Source organism: Ahaetulla prasina, chromosome 3 (genome assembly GCF_028640845.1).
Source record: "Ahaetulla prasina isolate Xishuangbanna chromosome 3, ASM2864084v1, whole genome shotgun sequence".
NCBI lineage: Eukaryota > Metazoa > Chordata > Lepidosauria > Squamata > Colubridae > Ahaetulla > Ahaetulla prasina.
This window is the reverse complement of record NC_080541.1, coordinates 222,185,228-222,199,856: the sequence shown is the minus strand read 5'-3', so window position 1 is coordinate 222,199,856 and position 14,629 is coordinate 222,185,228. Positions and strand designations below refer to the sequence as shown.

At 40.0% G+C, this 14,629-nt stretch overlaps 1 protein-coding gene across 1 annotated transcript in view; it reads left to right on the top strand.

The window, feature by feature from the left end:
- The window catches only part of CHRNA4 (cholinergic receptor nicotinic alpha 4 subunit), a 128,987-nt gene that overhangs the window by 53,745 nt on the left and 60,613 nt on the right, over nt 1-14,629 (top strand). The window contains exon 3 of the mRNA XM_058174285.1: nt 13,935-13,979. Coding sequence (XP_058030268.1) covers nt 13,935-13,979 — 45 coding nt within the window. The remainder of the gene's footprint in view (nt 1-13,934; nt 13,980-14,629) is intronic.

The following is a 14,629-nucleotide window of genomic DNA, read 5'->3' as shown; positions in this document are numbered from 1 at the left end:
GTTCATTCCTGACATTCTGTCCGGGCATGGGGCCAGGGCTGAGGGCTGGAGGCATGCCAGGCCATTGCTCTTCATTATCAGACTCTGAATCTGATAGCAGGCCCAGGAGGCAACAGGAGGGGCCCGGCTGAGGAGAGGAGGGAGGACGAGGCACAACAGTTCTTCTCTGCACACTTCCTAGGGTCTCAGCATCTTTTTTTTTATATTGTGGTGACCACAATTGGACGCATTATTCCACGTGTGGCCTCATTGAGTGCAATATAAAGCAGTACCATCAACTCACATGTTCTCCCTCTGTTGATGCAGCCCAGGAGTGTGTTGGCGTTTTTGGCAGCTGTAGCACACTGCTGGCTCATAGTTCTCACAGTACTATCTTATGTGTAAATATATTTACCCATGTAGTATAGCCATATTACATTTAACCTTCTCATCTGCTCCACTATCGTCTCTTATTGGTATTGTTATTATTACTTTGATATATGATTACTTTCTTGTTTTGCATGTACACTGAGAGTTTATGCACCGGAGACAAATTCCTTATGTGTCTAATCATATTTGGCCAATAAATTCTTCTATGTTTTATCTTCTATGTTCATAGTTAAGTGGTGGTCTCTCTCATGGTTACATATAAAGGAAATTACATGCTTTCTTTAAAAATAATTCTGCACTTTTAAGATTTATCTTCTATTTCTATTATATCTCTATTTCTCTTTCTGCTTTCCTCCATTATACAAGCACACAACAAAGGCCAGACTAGATTAAGTGTTGTCGTCTTCCTCCTCCTCCTCCTCCTCCTCCTCTGATTTTTTTTTATTTGCATTTATATCCCGCCCTTCTCCGAAGACTCAGGGTGGCTTACATTGTGTTAAGCAATAGTCTTCATCCATTTGTATATTATATACAAAGTCAACTTTTATTGCCCCAAACAATCTGGGTCCTCATTTTACCTACCTTATATAAAGGATGGAAGGCTGAGTCAACCTTGGGCCTGGTGGGACTTGAACTTGCAGTAATTGCAAGCAGCTGTGTTAATAACAGACAGACTTAGTCTGCTGAGCCACCAGAGGCCCTATTGATATTGATTGTTTGTTTCCTGATTGCTTATTTGTATCCTATGACTATCATTCAGTGTTGCACCTTATGATTCTTGATGAATGTATCTTTTCTTTTATGTACACTGAGAGCATATGCACCAAGACAAATTCCTTGTGTGTCCAATCACCCTTGGCCAATAAAGAATTCTATTCTGTTCTGTTCTGTTCTGTTCTGTTCTGTTCTGTTCCTTTCCATTCCATTCCATTCCATTCTACTCTTCTTCTTCCTCCTCCTCCTCTTCTTCTTCCTCCTCTCCTCCTCCTCCTCCTCCTCCTCCTCCTCCAACTAACCCACTTAGTACATTCACAGGAGAGGATCTCATTCATATATTCAGAGGAAATCAGTGTATAAACTAACTGTGTTTTTTCACAACCTCCAGGTTAAGGAATTTCTGAGTGATAATTGAGAATAAATTGTGCCCCCAATTTGTGTTATATTTCAACTAATGAGACACCACAAACAGTAGGATCAGGCAGTCTTAAGTGAAGGAGGGAACATATGTTGCGCCAGAGGCTTTAGATGGCAAAGCCCTCTAATAAATCCAGCGTCCTATTGGGGACCAGTCAGCAGCAATGAAAGGAGCCCTACCAGCTTTTTAAACAATGCCCTTCTGTTCTTAATGCAGAGAATTACATGACTGAACAATACAGTATCTTTCCGTTCCCCATTTAACTAAGAGTGGTCATGAATCAGGGGTGGGATTGAAAAATGTTAGCAACCGGTTCTCTGCTTGGTTGCTGGGTGGGCGTGGCCATGGGGGTGTGGCCAACTTGGCCTCCTGCACTACAGTGTGTGCGTGTGGGTATTTTCGCTCTCCCCAGGCTCTGGAGGGTTTCCTTGAGCCTCCAGGAGGGTGAAAATGGCTTTCCCGGGCTCTGGAGCCCCTCCAGAGGCCAGAAATGGGCCCATTTTCAGACTTTTGGCATTTCCGGTAGGCCTGCTTTTCACCCTCCCCAGGCTCCAGAGGTTTTCCTCGAGCCTCCGGCAAGTCAAAAATAGCCTCCCCCAAGCTCCAAAGGCCAGAAACAGGCCTGTTTCCAGACTTCCAGAACTTCTGGTAGGCCTATTTTTTGCCCCCCCAGAGCCTCCGCATGGACCCTGCACTTACCTCACATCCAAAACGGGTCACGTGGAGACTTCTGGGAGGGGAGGGGAGGGGAAGGGTGGGCAGGCCCAGCAGTCCTTGCAACTACCGGTTCGGTGAACCAGATGTAAAATTAGCATCCAGTTTGCCCAAACCGGTCTGAACCGGCTGAATCCCATCCCTGGTCATTGTTCTATGCCAGAGTTACTTAGTCTTGGCAACTCCATGTGTGGACCAACTCCCAAAATTCCCCAGCCAGCATGAGGAATTCTGGGAGTTGAAGCCCAAATATATCCAAAGCAGAACATCCAGATTTAATCACAGTTTTGTTCCGTATACAGTAGTGACCAAAATTGTGGAAACCTTTTTGGGGAAAGTGTATTTTTGAGGTTTGATGGCTAATAACACCACTTTTTTTTTTTATTGAAAGAGTTTTAAAAAACAAAAACATTTTCCCCCTTTTTTCCCCCTCCCTCCCAAAAAAAAACAACAAAAAAAAACAAACACCCCTTCCCCCCTCCCCCCCTCCCGGCTTCCCGGGTCAATCACAAGGTATTGTTATACATAAACCAAACATAGAATAAAATTTTCCCTTCCAATCCAAATAACCACATCCAAAGCTTTTCATCTCCCAACCCCCTCCCCATTACATAAAATAACTTTCTAATTATTCAAAGGCAATCTGATATTTCTTAATCTGATATCTGTTTTGTAGATAATCAATCCATTTTTTCCATTCAATTAAATATCTTTCCTGCGTATTGTCTTTTAAAACACTGAGATTTTAGCCATCTCAGCCAAATTAATAACTTTCAATATCCATTCTTCTATTGTAGGTATCTCTTCTTTCTTCCAGTGTTGTCCAATCAACAGTCTTGCTGCTGTTATTAAATTCAGAATCAATTTAGTCTCAATCCCTGTACAATCCGTTATAATTCCCAAAAGGAAAAATTGTGGCAGGAACTTTATCTTCTTCTTCAGTACATTTTGAATAATCCACCAAATTCTTATCCAAAAGACCTTAATTTTCTTGCAAGTCCACCAAATATGAAAATATGTAGCATCATCACAATCACACCTCCAACATTTCGCTTGGATATTAGGATACATACATGATAATTTTTTGGGATCTAAGTGCCATCTATAAAACATCTTATAAAAATTTTCCCTTAAATTCTGTGCTTGTGTAAACTTAACATTTCTAACCCAAATTTTCTCCCATGTTTCCAACATTATTGGTTCCTGAATATTCTGTGCCCATTTTATCATACAATCCTTTACCAAATCCTTTTCCGAATCTATTTCAAGCAACACATTATACAATCTCTTTATATGCTCCTGGGTCTGATTTCTAATTTGCTTTATTAAATTTTCCTCCCTTTGCATTATACCAATTTTTTGATCTTCTTTCCATCTAGCACTTATTTGCCCATATTGAAACCAAGTATAATTCCTCCCTTCTTCATTTAATACCTGTAATGATTTTAATTGCAATCTACCTCCTTCAGCATACAAAAGTTCTTTGTAAGTAATCATTTCCTGTTTCTGTTCTATATTTATATTCTCTATTGCATGTCTAGGGCTCGCCCATATAGGAATCTTGTAATCTAATTTATAGGAATATTTTTTCCAGACCCGCAAAAGAGCACTTCTCAACACATGATTCTTAAAAGCCCTATCCACTTTTTTTTCATAAAATAAGTACGCATGCCATCCATATAACAAGTCATAACCTTCTATATTCAAAATTCTTTCCTCTGTTAAGTTAAACCAGTCACTTATTACTGAAAGGGTTACTGCTTCATAATATAGTTTAAAGTTAGGCATTCTTAAACCACCTCTTTCCCGTGAGTCCTGTATTATTTTCATTTTAACCTCGCCTTTTACCCTGCCATATAAATTTCTTAATCCCAATCTGCCAATCTTCCAAATTTTATCCTTTTTAATTATTGGTATCATCTGGAACAGAAACAAAAATCTAGGTAACACATTCATTTTAATAGCCGCAATCCTTCCCAATAGGGATAACTGCAATTTCTTCCAGCCACTCATATCATTCTGAACTTTTTGCCATAGCAAATCATAATTATTCTTATAAAGTTTCTTGTTCGATGAGCTAATATAGACCCCTAAATATTTAACTTTTTTACTACCTCAAATCCTGTCATTTCCTCTAGTTTTTGTTTCTGTTGTATAGACATATTTTTAATTATCACTTTTGTTTTATTCTGATTTATTTTAAATCCTGATACCTTTCCATATTTATCAATTACTTCCAACAAAAATCTACTTGAATTTATAGGATTCGTTAACGTAACCACTACATCATCTGCAAAAGCTCTAACTTTGTACTCATATTGTCTAATCTTAATTCCCTCTATTTTCATTAATTCTCGTATTTTATCTAATAATGGTTCCAGAGTCAAAACAAACAATAATGGTGATAAGGGACATCCCTGTCTCGTTCCTTTCGCAATCTTAATAACTTCTGTCAAGCTACCATTTACTATAATCTGTGCTGTGTTTCTTACAATAAGTTACATTATCCTCATATCTAAACAGATTTTCATTCAACCTCCATGTTCTACCACCTTTTTTCCCTTGTAATAATTCCATCCACACTGGGCTATGGTCAGTTAAACACCTCGGAAATATCTTCGTTTTCTTCACCCTAGAAAGCAAGTCATTAGAAATTAAGATAAAATCAATACGTGAAAAAGATTGATGCCTATCAGAAAAAAAAGTAAAATCTCTCTCATCTGGATTCCGTAACCTCCATATATCTCTAAACTCAAAGTCTTCCATCATTTCAAAAAAGGATTTTGGTAATTTTGCATGTATAGGTATCTTCTTGGAGGAGGTTCTCTTATCCCTTCTTGTATCAATTACTCCATTCCAGTCTCCTAATAAAATAAACGAACTATAATCCCAGAGGGTCAACCTCTCATGTAACATTTTGTAAAACTTTTCTTGTTGCTGATTAGGTGCATAAATACCTATCAACAAAGTCTTTTTTGCATCTATCACCAGTTCAATAGCAATAAATCTTCCTTGAATATCTGCCTCAATTAACTTAGCTGGTATATCCTTCCTGATATATACAACAATTCCATGCTTCTTTTCCAAAGCTGATGCAACAAAATGGTTACCCAATTTTGAATTAATTAAATATTTTTGGTCTGATAATTTTATATGTGTCTCTTGCAAACAAATCACATCATTTTTAAATTGTTTCAAGTAGTGAAATATTTTCCTTCTTTTCTGAGCTGAATTCAAGCCATTAACATTCCATGACAAGATTCTATTTGCCATTACTGGCCTCCTGAAGCTTTGAAGCAGACAACGAAAGCTCCTCCTCCGGTATCTTCCGTCTAGCTCCTCCCACAGCTTCCATACTGGGATCCTGACTTTTACTTTGAGACTGTTGCTCTTCTTTACGCTTAAGGGCTCCTCTTGTCACCCTTTGCTCTTGTGGTTCCTCTAATACTGGCAGCAATGAAGGCTCTTGGATCACCACGCCTTCTTGAGTCTCTTGAATTTTTTCTATCACTTCTATTTCGACTTTCAAAACTGTAGAAAGAAAATCCTTTGCCTTTAAAACAGTGTCAATTCTATATCTCCTTCCTTGATAGAATAGTGTCAGTCCAACTGGCACCTCCCATCTGAATTGAATCTGATGTTTTTTAAGTTCTTGTGTAAAAAAAGCAAATTCCTTCCTGTCTCTTAACATCTTTGAAGGAATCTCTTTCAACACCTTCAACTCCTGTTCTCCAATTTTTAAAGTTGTCTGATATGAAACTTGCAGAATCTGATTTCTCATAGTCCTTTTCACAAAATAAACCACAATGTCCCGAGGAAGCTTTCTCTGTCTTGCAATCCAGGAATTAACTCTATATATTTTATCAATTTGGTAAGCTACCTCTTGGGGGTCCACTTCAATAAATTCAGCCAATGCTTCTGATATAATTTTTCTTAAGTCTTCTCCACGCTCTTCTTGCATACCACGAATTCTAAGAGCTCCTTCCATAAGTTTATATTGTAATATCACAACCTGATCTTCATTTTGATCCACTTTTTTCTGAACACCTTTCATTTCGTCTTCTAAATGCTTATTTGACTGAGAGATCTGTTGCATTTCCACTTCCAATCCTTCAATTTTTTTACTCAGTCCTTGAACTGCCATAAGAATATCTTCTCTTATTTTTGCATTAAAATTCTCCATCATCTCTTTTTGCCTATCTTCAGAAAGTTTTAATTGTTCTTTCAATATTTCCTCAAGACTTGGTTCAGATCCCCTTCTTCCAGAAGGCTTTAAAGGTTTAGCTGCCATTCTGTCTTCAAAAGAATCAGGAATTCAAACTTAATAACTCTCCTTCCCTCCTTTCAGTATAAAAAAACTCCGTTTGTAACAATCCACAAATAACGCTGCTTCATCGTACTAAAAAATTTTTACTTTCACTTTCAGACGCCATTTTAAAAGTCAATTAATCAAAGACAAAGAAAGGTTTCAAGTTTCAAAAAGGGAGTCGGTACTTGCCGTGCTGATTCTGCATCAAAGATCGAACGCTTGTGAAATTCCCGTCTGCTTAGAATATCAATCAATTTAATAAGTCCTTTAGAGCAGAAGCGACATTCCCTCTCCTTTTTCCTGATAAAAACAGGAGCGTGCTGAAGTTGGAGGGAGTGGAATTCGGTGGGGTCATAAATCCAGGAAAATTCGCTCTTGAGAGCAAACCCCCTGTCAGACCTGCCACTCTCCCACAACTCTGATAACCTCTTTCACCCAGAGGTTATGCTAAGCTCAGTGAACAGTGATTTATTTTCTGTTTCACTGACTTTTACAATCTTCTAACACGGAGTGCTCTGTTAGAGCACCCAGCAGGAGGGTGACGTCACTGGAGCCTCACTTTTTTTTTTTTTTTTTTTGAGTTTCAAGATAATTCTATTCCACTGCTGGAATGGCCTGGGAATAGCCCAGATCTTAACCCAATTGAAAATCTATGGAGCTGACTCAAGAAACTTCTTAGTCAGAAGTGACCCAGCAATAAAACCCAGTTAATAGAAGCAATCCTTCAATCTTGATTTCACATTAAAACAGCTGCAGAACTAAAAGACTTGGTTCACTCCATGGGAAGACGTTGTAAGGCTGTAATTCATGCTAAAGGTTACCCAACTAAATATTAATTGACATGATAATTTTTGTATATCTTGTTTTTTCCTATGGTGATAATTTTTGTATATCTCATTTTTTCTATGTGTTTCACTTTTCTTCTTTATCCTGTAGCTGCTATTCTAACAGCAAATCCTTCATAAAAGTCATTGCATTACATTCTTGATTAAATTATCTTTCCATTGATATATAATTTTATGGTACTACTCCAAAAAACAAACCCTGGTATTATTAGCTAGTTTTAGAAAATACACTTTTCCCAAAAAAGTTTCCACAATTTTGGCCACTACTGTAGTATCAACCTTGTTGATACTACAACAAGGTTGCTGTGAATAGCAGTCTTCAAGTACTTCAGAGGCTGCCCCAAAGAAGAGAGGATCACCCTATTCTCCAGAGCACCAGAGGGCAGGACGATGGATGGAAATTAATCAAGGAGAGAAGCAACTTAGAACTAAGAAGAAATTTCCTGACAGTGAGAACAATTGATCAATGATTATAGCTTGACTTCTGGAATTGCGAGTGGTCCATCACTGGAGACTTTCAAAAATAGACTGGGCAACCATTTGATTGGGATCATATAAGGTGTCTTGCCTTGGGCATGGAGTTGGATTTATTTATTTATTTATTTATTATTTATTTTATTTGTCATAACAGCATACATAAGCATAAGCATGAAGTATCTATACAACCTATAAGTATATATATAAGTATAAGCATGTAATAACTATATAAATTGTATATAATGAAAGGAAATAGTAGGACAGGAATGGTAGGCACATTTGTGCTCTTATGCACGCCCCTTATAGACCTCTCAGGAAAGGGGTGAGGTCAATAGTAGACAGTTTTTGGTTAAAGCTTTGGGGACTTTGAGAAGAGACCACAGAGTCAGGTAGTGTATTCCAAGGATTAACAACTCTGTTACTGAAGTCATATTTTCTGCAATCAAGATTGGAGCGGTTAATATTAAGTTTAAATCTATTGCTTGCTCTTGTATTGTTGTGATTGAAGCTGAAGTAGTCTTCAACAGGAAGGACATTGCAATAGATGATTCTATGAGTTAAACACAGGTCCTGTCGGAGGCGGCGGAGTTCTAAGTTTTCTAAACCCAGGATTTCAAGTCTGGTGGCATAAGGTATTTTGTTGTATTCAGAGGAGTGGAGAACTCTTCTTGTAAAATATTTCTGGACACATTTCATTGTATTGATGTCTGAAATGTATGGGTTCCAGACAGGAGAGCTATATTCAAGAATTGGTCTAGCAAATGTTTTGTAAGCTCTGGTTAGTAGTGCAGTGTTTCTGGAGAAGAACCTACGTAAGATTAGGTTTACAACTCTTAATGCCTTTTTTGCGATGTAGCTGCAGTGGGCTTTGGCACTTAGGTCATTGGATATGAAGACTCCAAGGTCTTTGACAGGGTAGGGGTCATCTGTAAGATAATGTCCATCGAGTTTGTATTTAGTGCTTAGATTCTTTTTTCCAATGTGTAAGACAGAGCATTTACTGGTTGAGATTTGGAGTTGCCAGGTTTTAGACCATTCTGACACAAAGTCAAGGTCTTTTTGAAGGGTAGCTCTATTGATGGTAGCGTTAAACAGTTTGACATCGTCAGCAAAGAGAACACAATTACTTTTAATATGGTCGCAGAGACCATTAATGTATAATATGAAGAGTGTTGGTCTAAGAACACTGCCTTGGGGAACGCCGCTATTGACAGGAACAGGATTTGATAGGGCACTGCCTATTTTGACCACTTGTTGTCTGTTTGACAGGAACGCTGTTATCCAATTGTGGAGGGGTCCTGAGATGCCAAAGGATTTTAGTTTGAGGAGAAGTTTGTCGTGTACCACTGAGTCAAAAGCTTTACAGAGGTCTATGTAAATTGCATCTATTGTTTTGCCTTTATTATTTTTTTAATATTTATTAGAAGACCTCCAAGGTCCCTTCCAATTCTATGATTCGACGGTTCCTGTTCATGGTGGCTAAGGTTTCTCCAACAAGTTGACTGACTATGTGTCAAGAAGAAAAGAAATGTTACAGGTTTTCCCCAGCTTCGTTGTCGAAAGAAGAGAATAACAGAGTTGGGAGGGACCTTGTAGGTCATCTAGCCCAACCCCATGCCCAAGCAGGAGACCCTACACCATTTCTAATAGACAGCAGTCCAGTCTCTTCTTGAAAGCCTCCAATGATGAACTTCTCCCACAACTTCCGAAGGCAACGTCCGTTCCATCAGTTGATTGTTCTCACTGTCAGAAAACTTCTCCTTATTTCTAGGTTGGATCTCTCCTTGTTTAGTTTTCATCCATTATTCCTTGTTTGGCTTTCAGGTTCTTTGGAAAATAGAAAATAGAGATATGTAGCTAAGGATGTTCTTCCTTCCAGTTCTTTCTGAGAATTGGGACTGGATCCTTTAGGTTGTACTCGCCCTTTAGAGGACTATAGTAGACCAATTATGGGTGGGAGAGTTAGTGGGAATGTACAAGTAGATTCAAGCTGATAAGATTGGTAAGTGGAAGTAGTCCTTGACTTACGATAGTCCATGTCGTGTCCCACCCCCACTCCAACGAATGAATCAAGGAAATCCATAACAAACTTGGCAGCAAAGCCTCTGCAGCTTGCCAAGTGCCTTCGAAGTTTATCAGGGCAGGCAGGAGTCCAAGTTGTGACTTCAGCGATAGGGTCCGATATCAGCAAACTAGATAAGACTTTGCTTGACTCAAGGTTGGAATGCCAAAAGCAGGTCCTTTATATAGGCTGTGGGGTGTGGCTCCATGACTCAGCATTTATCCAGGCCGGCCCCACCCTTCCTTCTGCTGGCATCGCCTCTCAGATCTCCGGAAGTGAGGGTCCTCCTACTCTGAATTGTCTTCAGCTGGATCTGCTGTCAGCATCTGGGAAAGGGAGGAGTCAGAGGGAGTAGGCCTGGGTAATTCCACCACCTGGCTGGCTTCCTGCTCTGAAGGCTGAGCCAAAGGAACACATGCTGTATGAGTGAGGTTTATTGGGCTTCTCCTTTCACTCCCTGACTCCTCTCCGGGCATGGGGCCAGAGCCGGGGGCTGGAATCATGACAGGCCGTTCATCTTCATTATCAGACTCGGAGTCTGATAAAAGGCCCGGTTGGAGACAGGAGGGGCCTGGCTGAGGAGAGGAGGGAGGATGAGTCACAACAGTTCATTTAGTGACTGTTCGAAGTTATGACAACACTGAACAAAGTGACTTACGACCATTTTTCACCCTTACAACTGTTGCAGCATCCCCATGGTCACATGATCAAAATTTGGACACTGGCCAACTGATTCATATTTATGACGTCCCATAGGTCCCATGGGTCATTTGATCACCTTTCGTGACCTTCTGAAAAAAACCAAGGTCACTCTGGGAAGCCAGATTCACTTAACAACCCTGTTCCTACCTTAGCAACTGTGCAGCAATTCACTTAACAACTGTGGCAAGAAGAGTCGTTAAACTGGGGCAAAGCTCATTTAACGGTCTTGCTTAGCAACCTAAATCTTGGGCTCCGTTGTGGCCCTAAGCTGAGGACTATTTGCATTGGGAGCTTTTTAAGCTCCTCGTTTACTTCCGAAGGGCCGTCAGCTCAGCTCAACGTCAGAAGAATCAAGACCATTATCTGTGGCTTATCGATTTTTTTTATTTTATTTTTTATACGCCCAGCCTGAGCTGTACATTCAAAGCAATTTACTAAAACAATTGAATTAGCTTGTCCAGAGTATAATTTCTTATTGAGAGCCAGAATGCTCTTCGAATATTAATAGCTCACAGATTACATTTCTGCATTGTTAGCCCATATTAAAAAAAAAAAAAAAATCGGAGAGCTAACCCATAAGAAATGTAGATTATCTCCCAGGGAGAGAATGCATGGAAAAGAGACCATTCACTCATGCACCAGCAAACCAGAGGAGAGAAAAGGAGTCAGAGCAGCATAAGATATGCATAGTGTTAAATGAACTGTATAAACACGGGGTTCGGAAACCATTTTTCTCTTCAGCTTCTCACTCGGTCCAACAAAAGTGAATTTGCATCTGAAATTTTCTTTTGAAGGAGAAGTGGATTTCTGTGAATTTTGGAGAGCGGTTTTGTTTTTTTTAGTGACAAGATAGCCAAGGGATGTTGGGTGAGAAAAATGCCCAGTTTTTCATTGGGCTTTGTGTCTTCATGGTCTGAATCTTCCTCCTCCTCCTCCTCCTCCTCCTCCTCCTCCTCCTCCTCTTCCTGTTCCTCCTCCTCCAATTCTAATTCTAATTCTAATTTTAATTCTAATTCATTCAGGGCCTCTGGTGGCTCAGGCTGGTAAGACAGTCTGCTTGCAATTACTTGCAGGTTCAAGTCCCACCAGGCCCAAGGTTGACTCAGCCTTCCATCCTTTATAAGGTAGGTAAAATGAGGACCCAGATTGTTGGGGGCAATAAGTTGACTTTGTATATAATATACAAATGGATGAAGACTATTGCTAACATAATGTAAGCTGCCCTGAGTCTTCGGAGAAGGGCGGGATATAAATGCAAATAAAAAAAAATTCTTCTCTTTCTCCTTCTCCTTCTCCTTCTCCTATTCTAACTCTAACTCTAATTCTAATTCATCCTTCTCCTCCTCCTCCTCCCCCCCTCCTCCTTTCTCCTCCTTTCTCCTCCTGCCTCCTCCTCCAGACCCTCTACTGTACCACTCTGGACAAATGGCTGTCCAATCTCTTCTTAAAAATCTTGATAGATGAATGCTTCAGTGACCCATTCTCCACTGGGTCATTGGACTGCAACTCTCATTATTCCTAGCTACTTAAAATGTTTTCCGGGAGTGATGGGCCTTATAATCCAGTGTCCCTGAAAGACCATCCTGTTGGAGAAGACAGGCTGCACCAATGAAAGTTGCACCCAGGTCTAGAGCTGGAGTTACACAAGCAGTTGTTTTTTTTTGTCACAACAGTAAACGTAAAATGACATAAAACAACAACACATCATAAAAGAAAAACATATGTATAAGTAAAAGTATGCAATAACCATATTAATTTGATATAATGAAAGGGAACAATAGGACAGGAACGGTAGGCACTTTTGTGCTCTTATGCACACCCCTTATAGTCCTCATAGGAATGGGGTGAGGTCAATAGTAGACAGTTTTTGGTTGAAGTTTTTGGGATTTTGAGTAGAGACTATAGAGTCAGGTAGTGAGTTCCAAGCGTCAACAACTCTGTTACAGAAGTCGTATTTTCTGCAATCAAGTTTGAAGCGGTTGACATTAAGTTTGAATCTATTGTTTGCTCTTGTATTATTGTGATTGAAGCTGAAGTAGTCTTTTACAGGAAGGATATTGCAATAGATGATTCTGTGTGTTAAACACAGGCCATGTCGGAGTCGGCGGAGTTCTAAGTTTTCTAATCCCAGGATTTCAAGTCTGGTGGTATAAGGTATTTTGTTGTTTTCAGAGGAGCGGAGAACTCTTCTTGTAAAATATTTCTGGACACGTTCGATTGTGTTAATGTCAGAAATTAATACACTTAAGAAGCTGTATAAGATCAAGATGTTGGTTTGGACCATTGAGTATAGATTCTGCTAAGCATTGATAACATCTGTATTTTTGACTGATTTTTTAATACATTTATTTACTGATAAGAAGAGAATATTTGTGCCTCAGGATTGAACTGTGGGATACTTGATGCTCTCTGAGCTTGGTGGTTTTCTTGTAGACATTTCATTACCCAACTAGGTAACATCAGCAATATTAGAAGGGAGTGCGGTTTGCTCTCTGTTTATATACAAGTGGTTTGCCCTGTCAGCGTTGGTGGGAATGTCCTTGGTAGTTCCTTGATCAGGTTGTTATTTACAGCTTGGTTTTTGATCTACAGTTAATCCAGACCCACTCTCTTCCAGGGGTGAAATGCTCCCGGTTCGGACCAGATCGCGCGATCCGGTAGCGATGGGGGCAGGTAGTTGAGAGAACTTGTAGCAAAAATCCCTGCCCCCCCCCTGCCCACACCTCGCTGTTCCTCTTCTCTGTCCCTGAAGCTTTTGGTGGTGATATAGCTGCAAACGGCCTTAAATGACTGCCGCAGCACTTCAAAGAGCCGCACTACAGCTGATCAGCGTTGTAGGCAGCTAGTAGACCGGTGCCTCTATTTTTAAAGAAGGTACATCGGTACCTGCCAAAAAAAAGGCACTTGGTAGACCGGGGCCTCTCAGTAAAAGGCAATTGGTAAGACCGGGGCCTCTATTTTTAAAGAAGGTAGATCGGTGCCTCCCAAGTTTTGTATACTTTATTATTTTTATTATTTATTATTCTTGACCATGCCCATTCAGTCACCTGACCACTAAGCCACACCCACCAATTAAGCCACGCCCACAGAACCGGTAGGGAAAATTTTTAGATTTCTACCCCTGCTCTCTTCTAGCACTGATGATGTTATCTAGTTGGGTAATGAAACGTCTACAAGAAAACCGCCAAAGCTCAATGACCACTAAAGACCCCATCTTTATTCATGCAGATATTGGTGAGATTACAGCATCAGCAAAAGCTTACAGAGCTCTGGGGAAGATTTCTTACAACTCTCTTCTGTTTTCCCCCCTTCATTTTTCAGGATGAAAAGAACCAAATGATGACCACAAATGTTTGGGTGAAACAAGTGAGTCAACCAAATTTTTCCTTATTTTTTTTCCTCTACGTTCCAGAGATCTAACCTGTACTTAGCTCAGAAAAAAGGAAGCAGAAATGTGGGTGGCAGGGAAGGATGGTGGGGAGTTTTCCTGTAGAAATATCATGGTGTGGTTTGTTTTTTTTTGATGGTGAGGAATATCATAAAATGTTGGGAAGTTTTCTCTTTAGTTTCCCCTTTAAGTAAATGGGTGTTAAAGGACTTGGCCCATGCAATCTGGCTATTGTTTTTGAAAGCTGTCTCATAAAAATTTCCAGATAAATCCAGTGTTTCCCAACCATGGCAATTTCCAGGTGTGTGGACTACAACTCCCAGAATTCCATAACCATCATGGCCACTGAGGGGAATTGTGAGAGTTGAAGTCTACACAGCTTCTTCTCCTCATCTGCCTTCCCTTTCTTTCTCTTTCTTTCTCTTTCTCCTTCCCCCTTTTTCCTCCTCCTCCTCTTCTTCTCCTCCTTCTTCCCTTAGTCTTCTTCTCCTTCTCCCTCCCTCCCTCCCTCCTTCTCTCCCCTCCTCCTCTTTCTCCTCTTTTTCTCCTCCTCCTCCTCCTCCTCCCAAGCAACAGATGGTAAGAAAAGAACACTGTAGATTTCTTTTATCAGAAGCCTGATCCGATG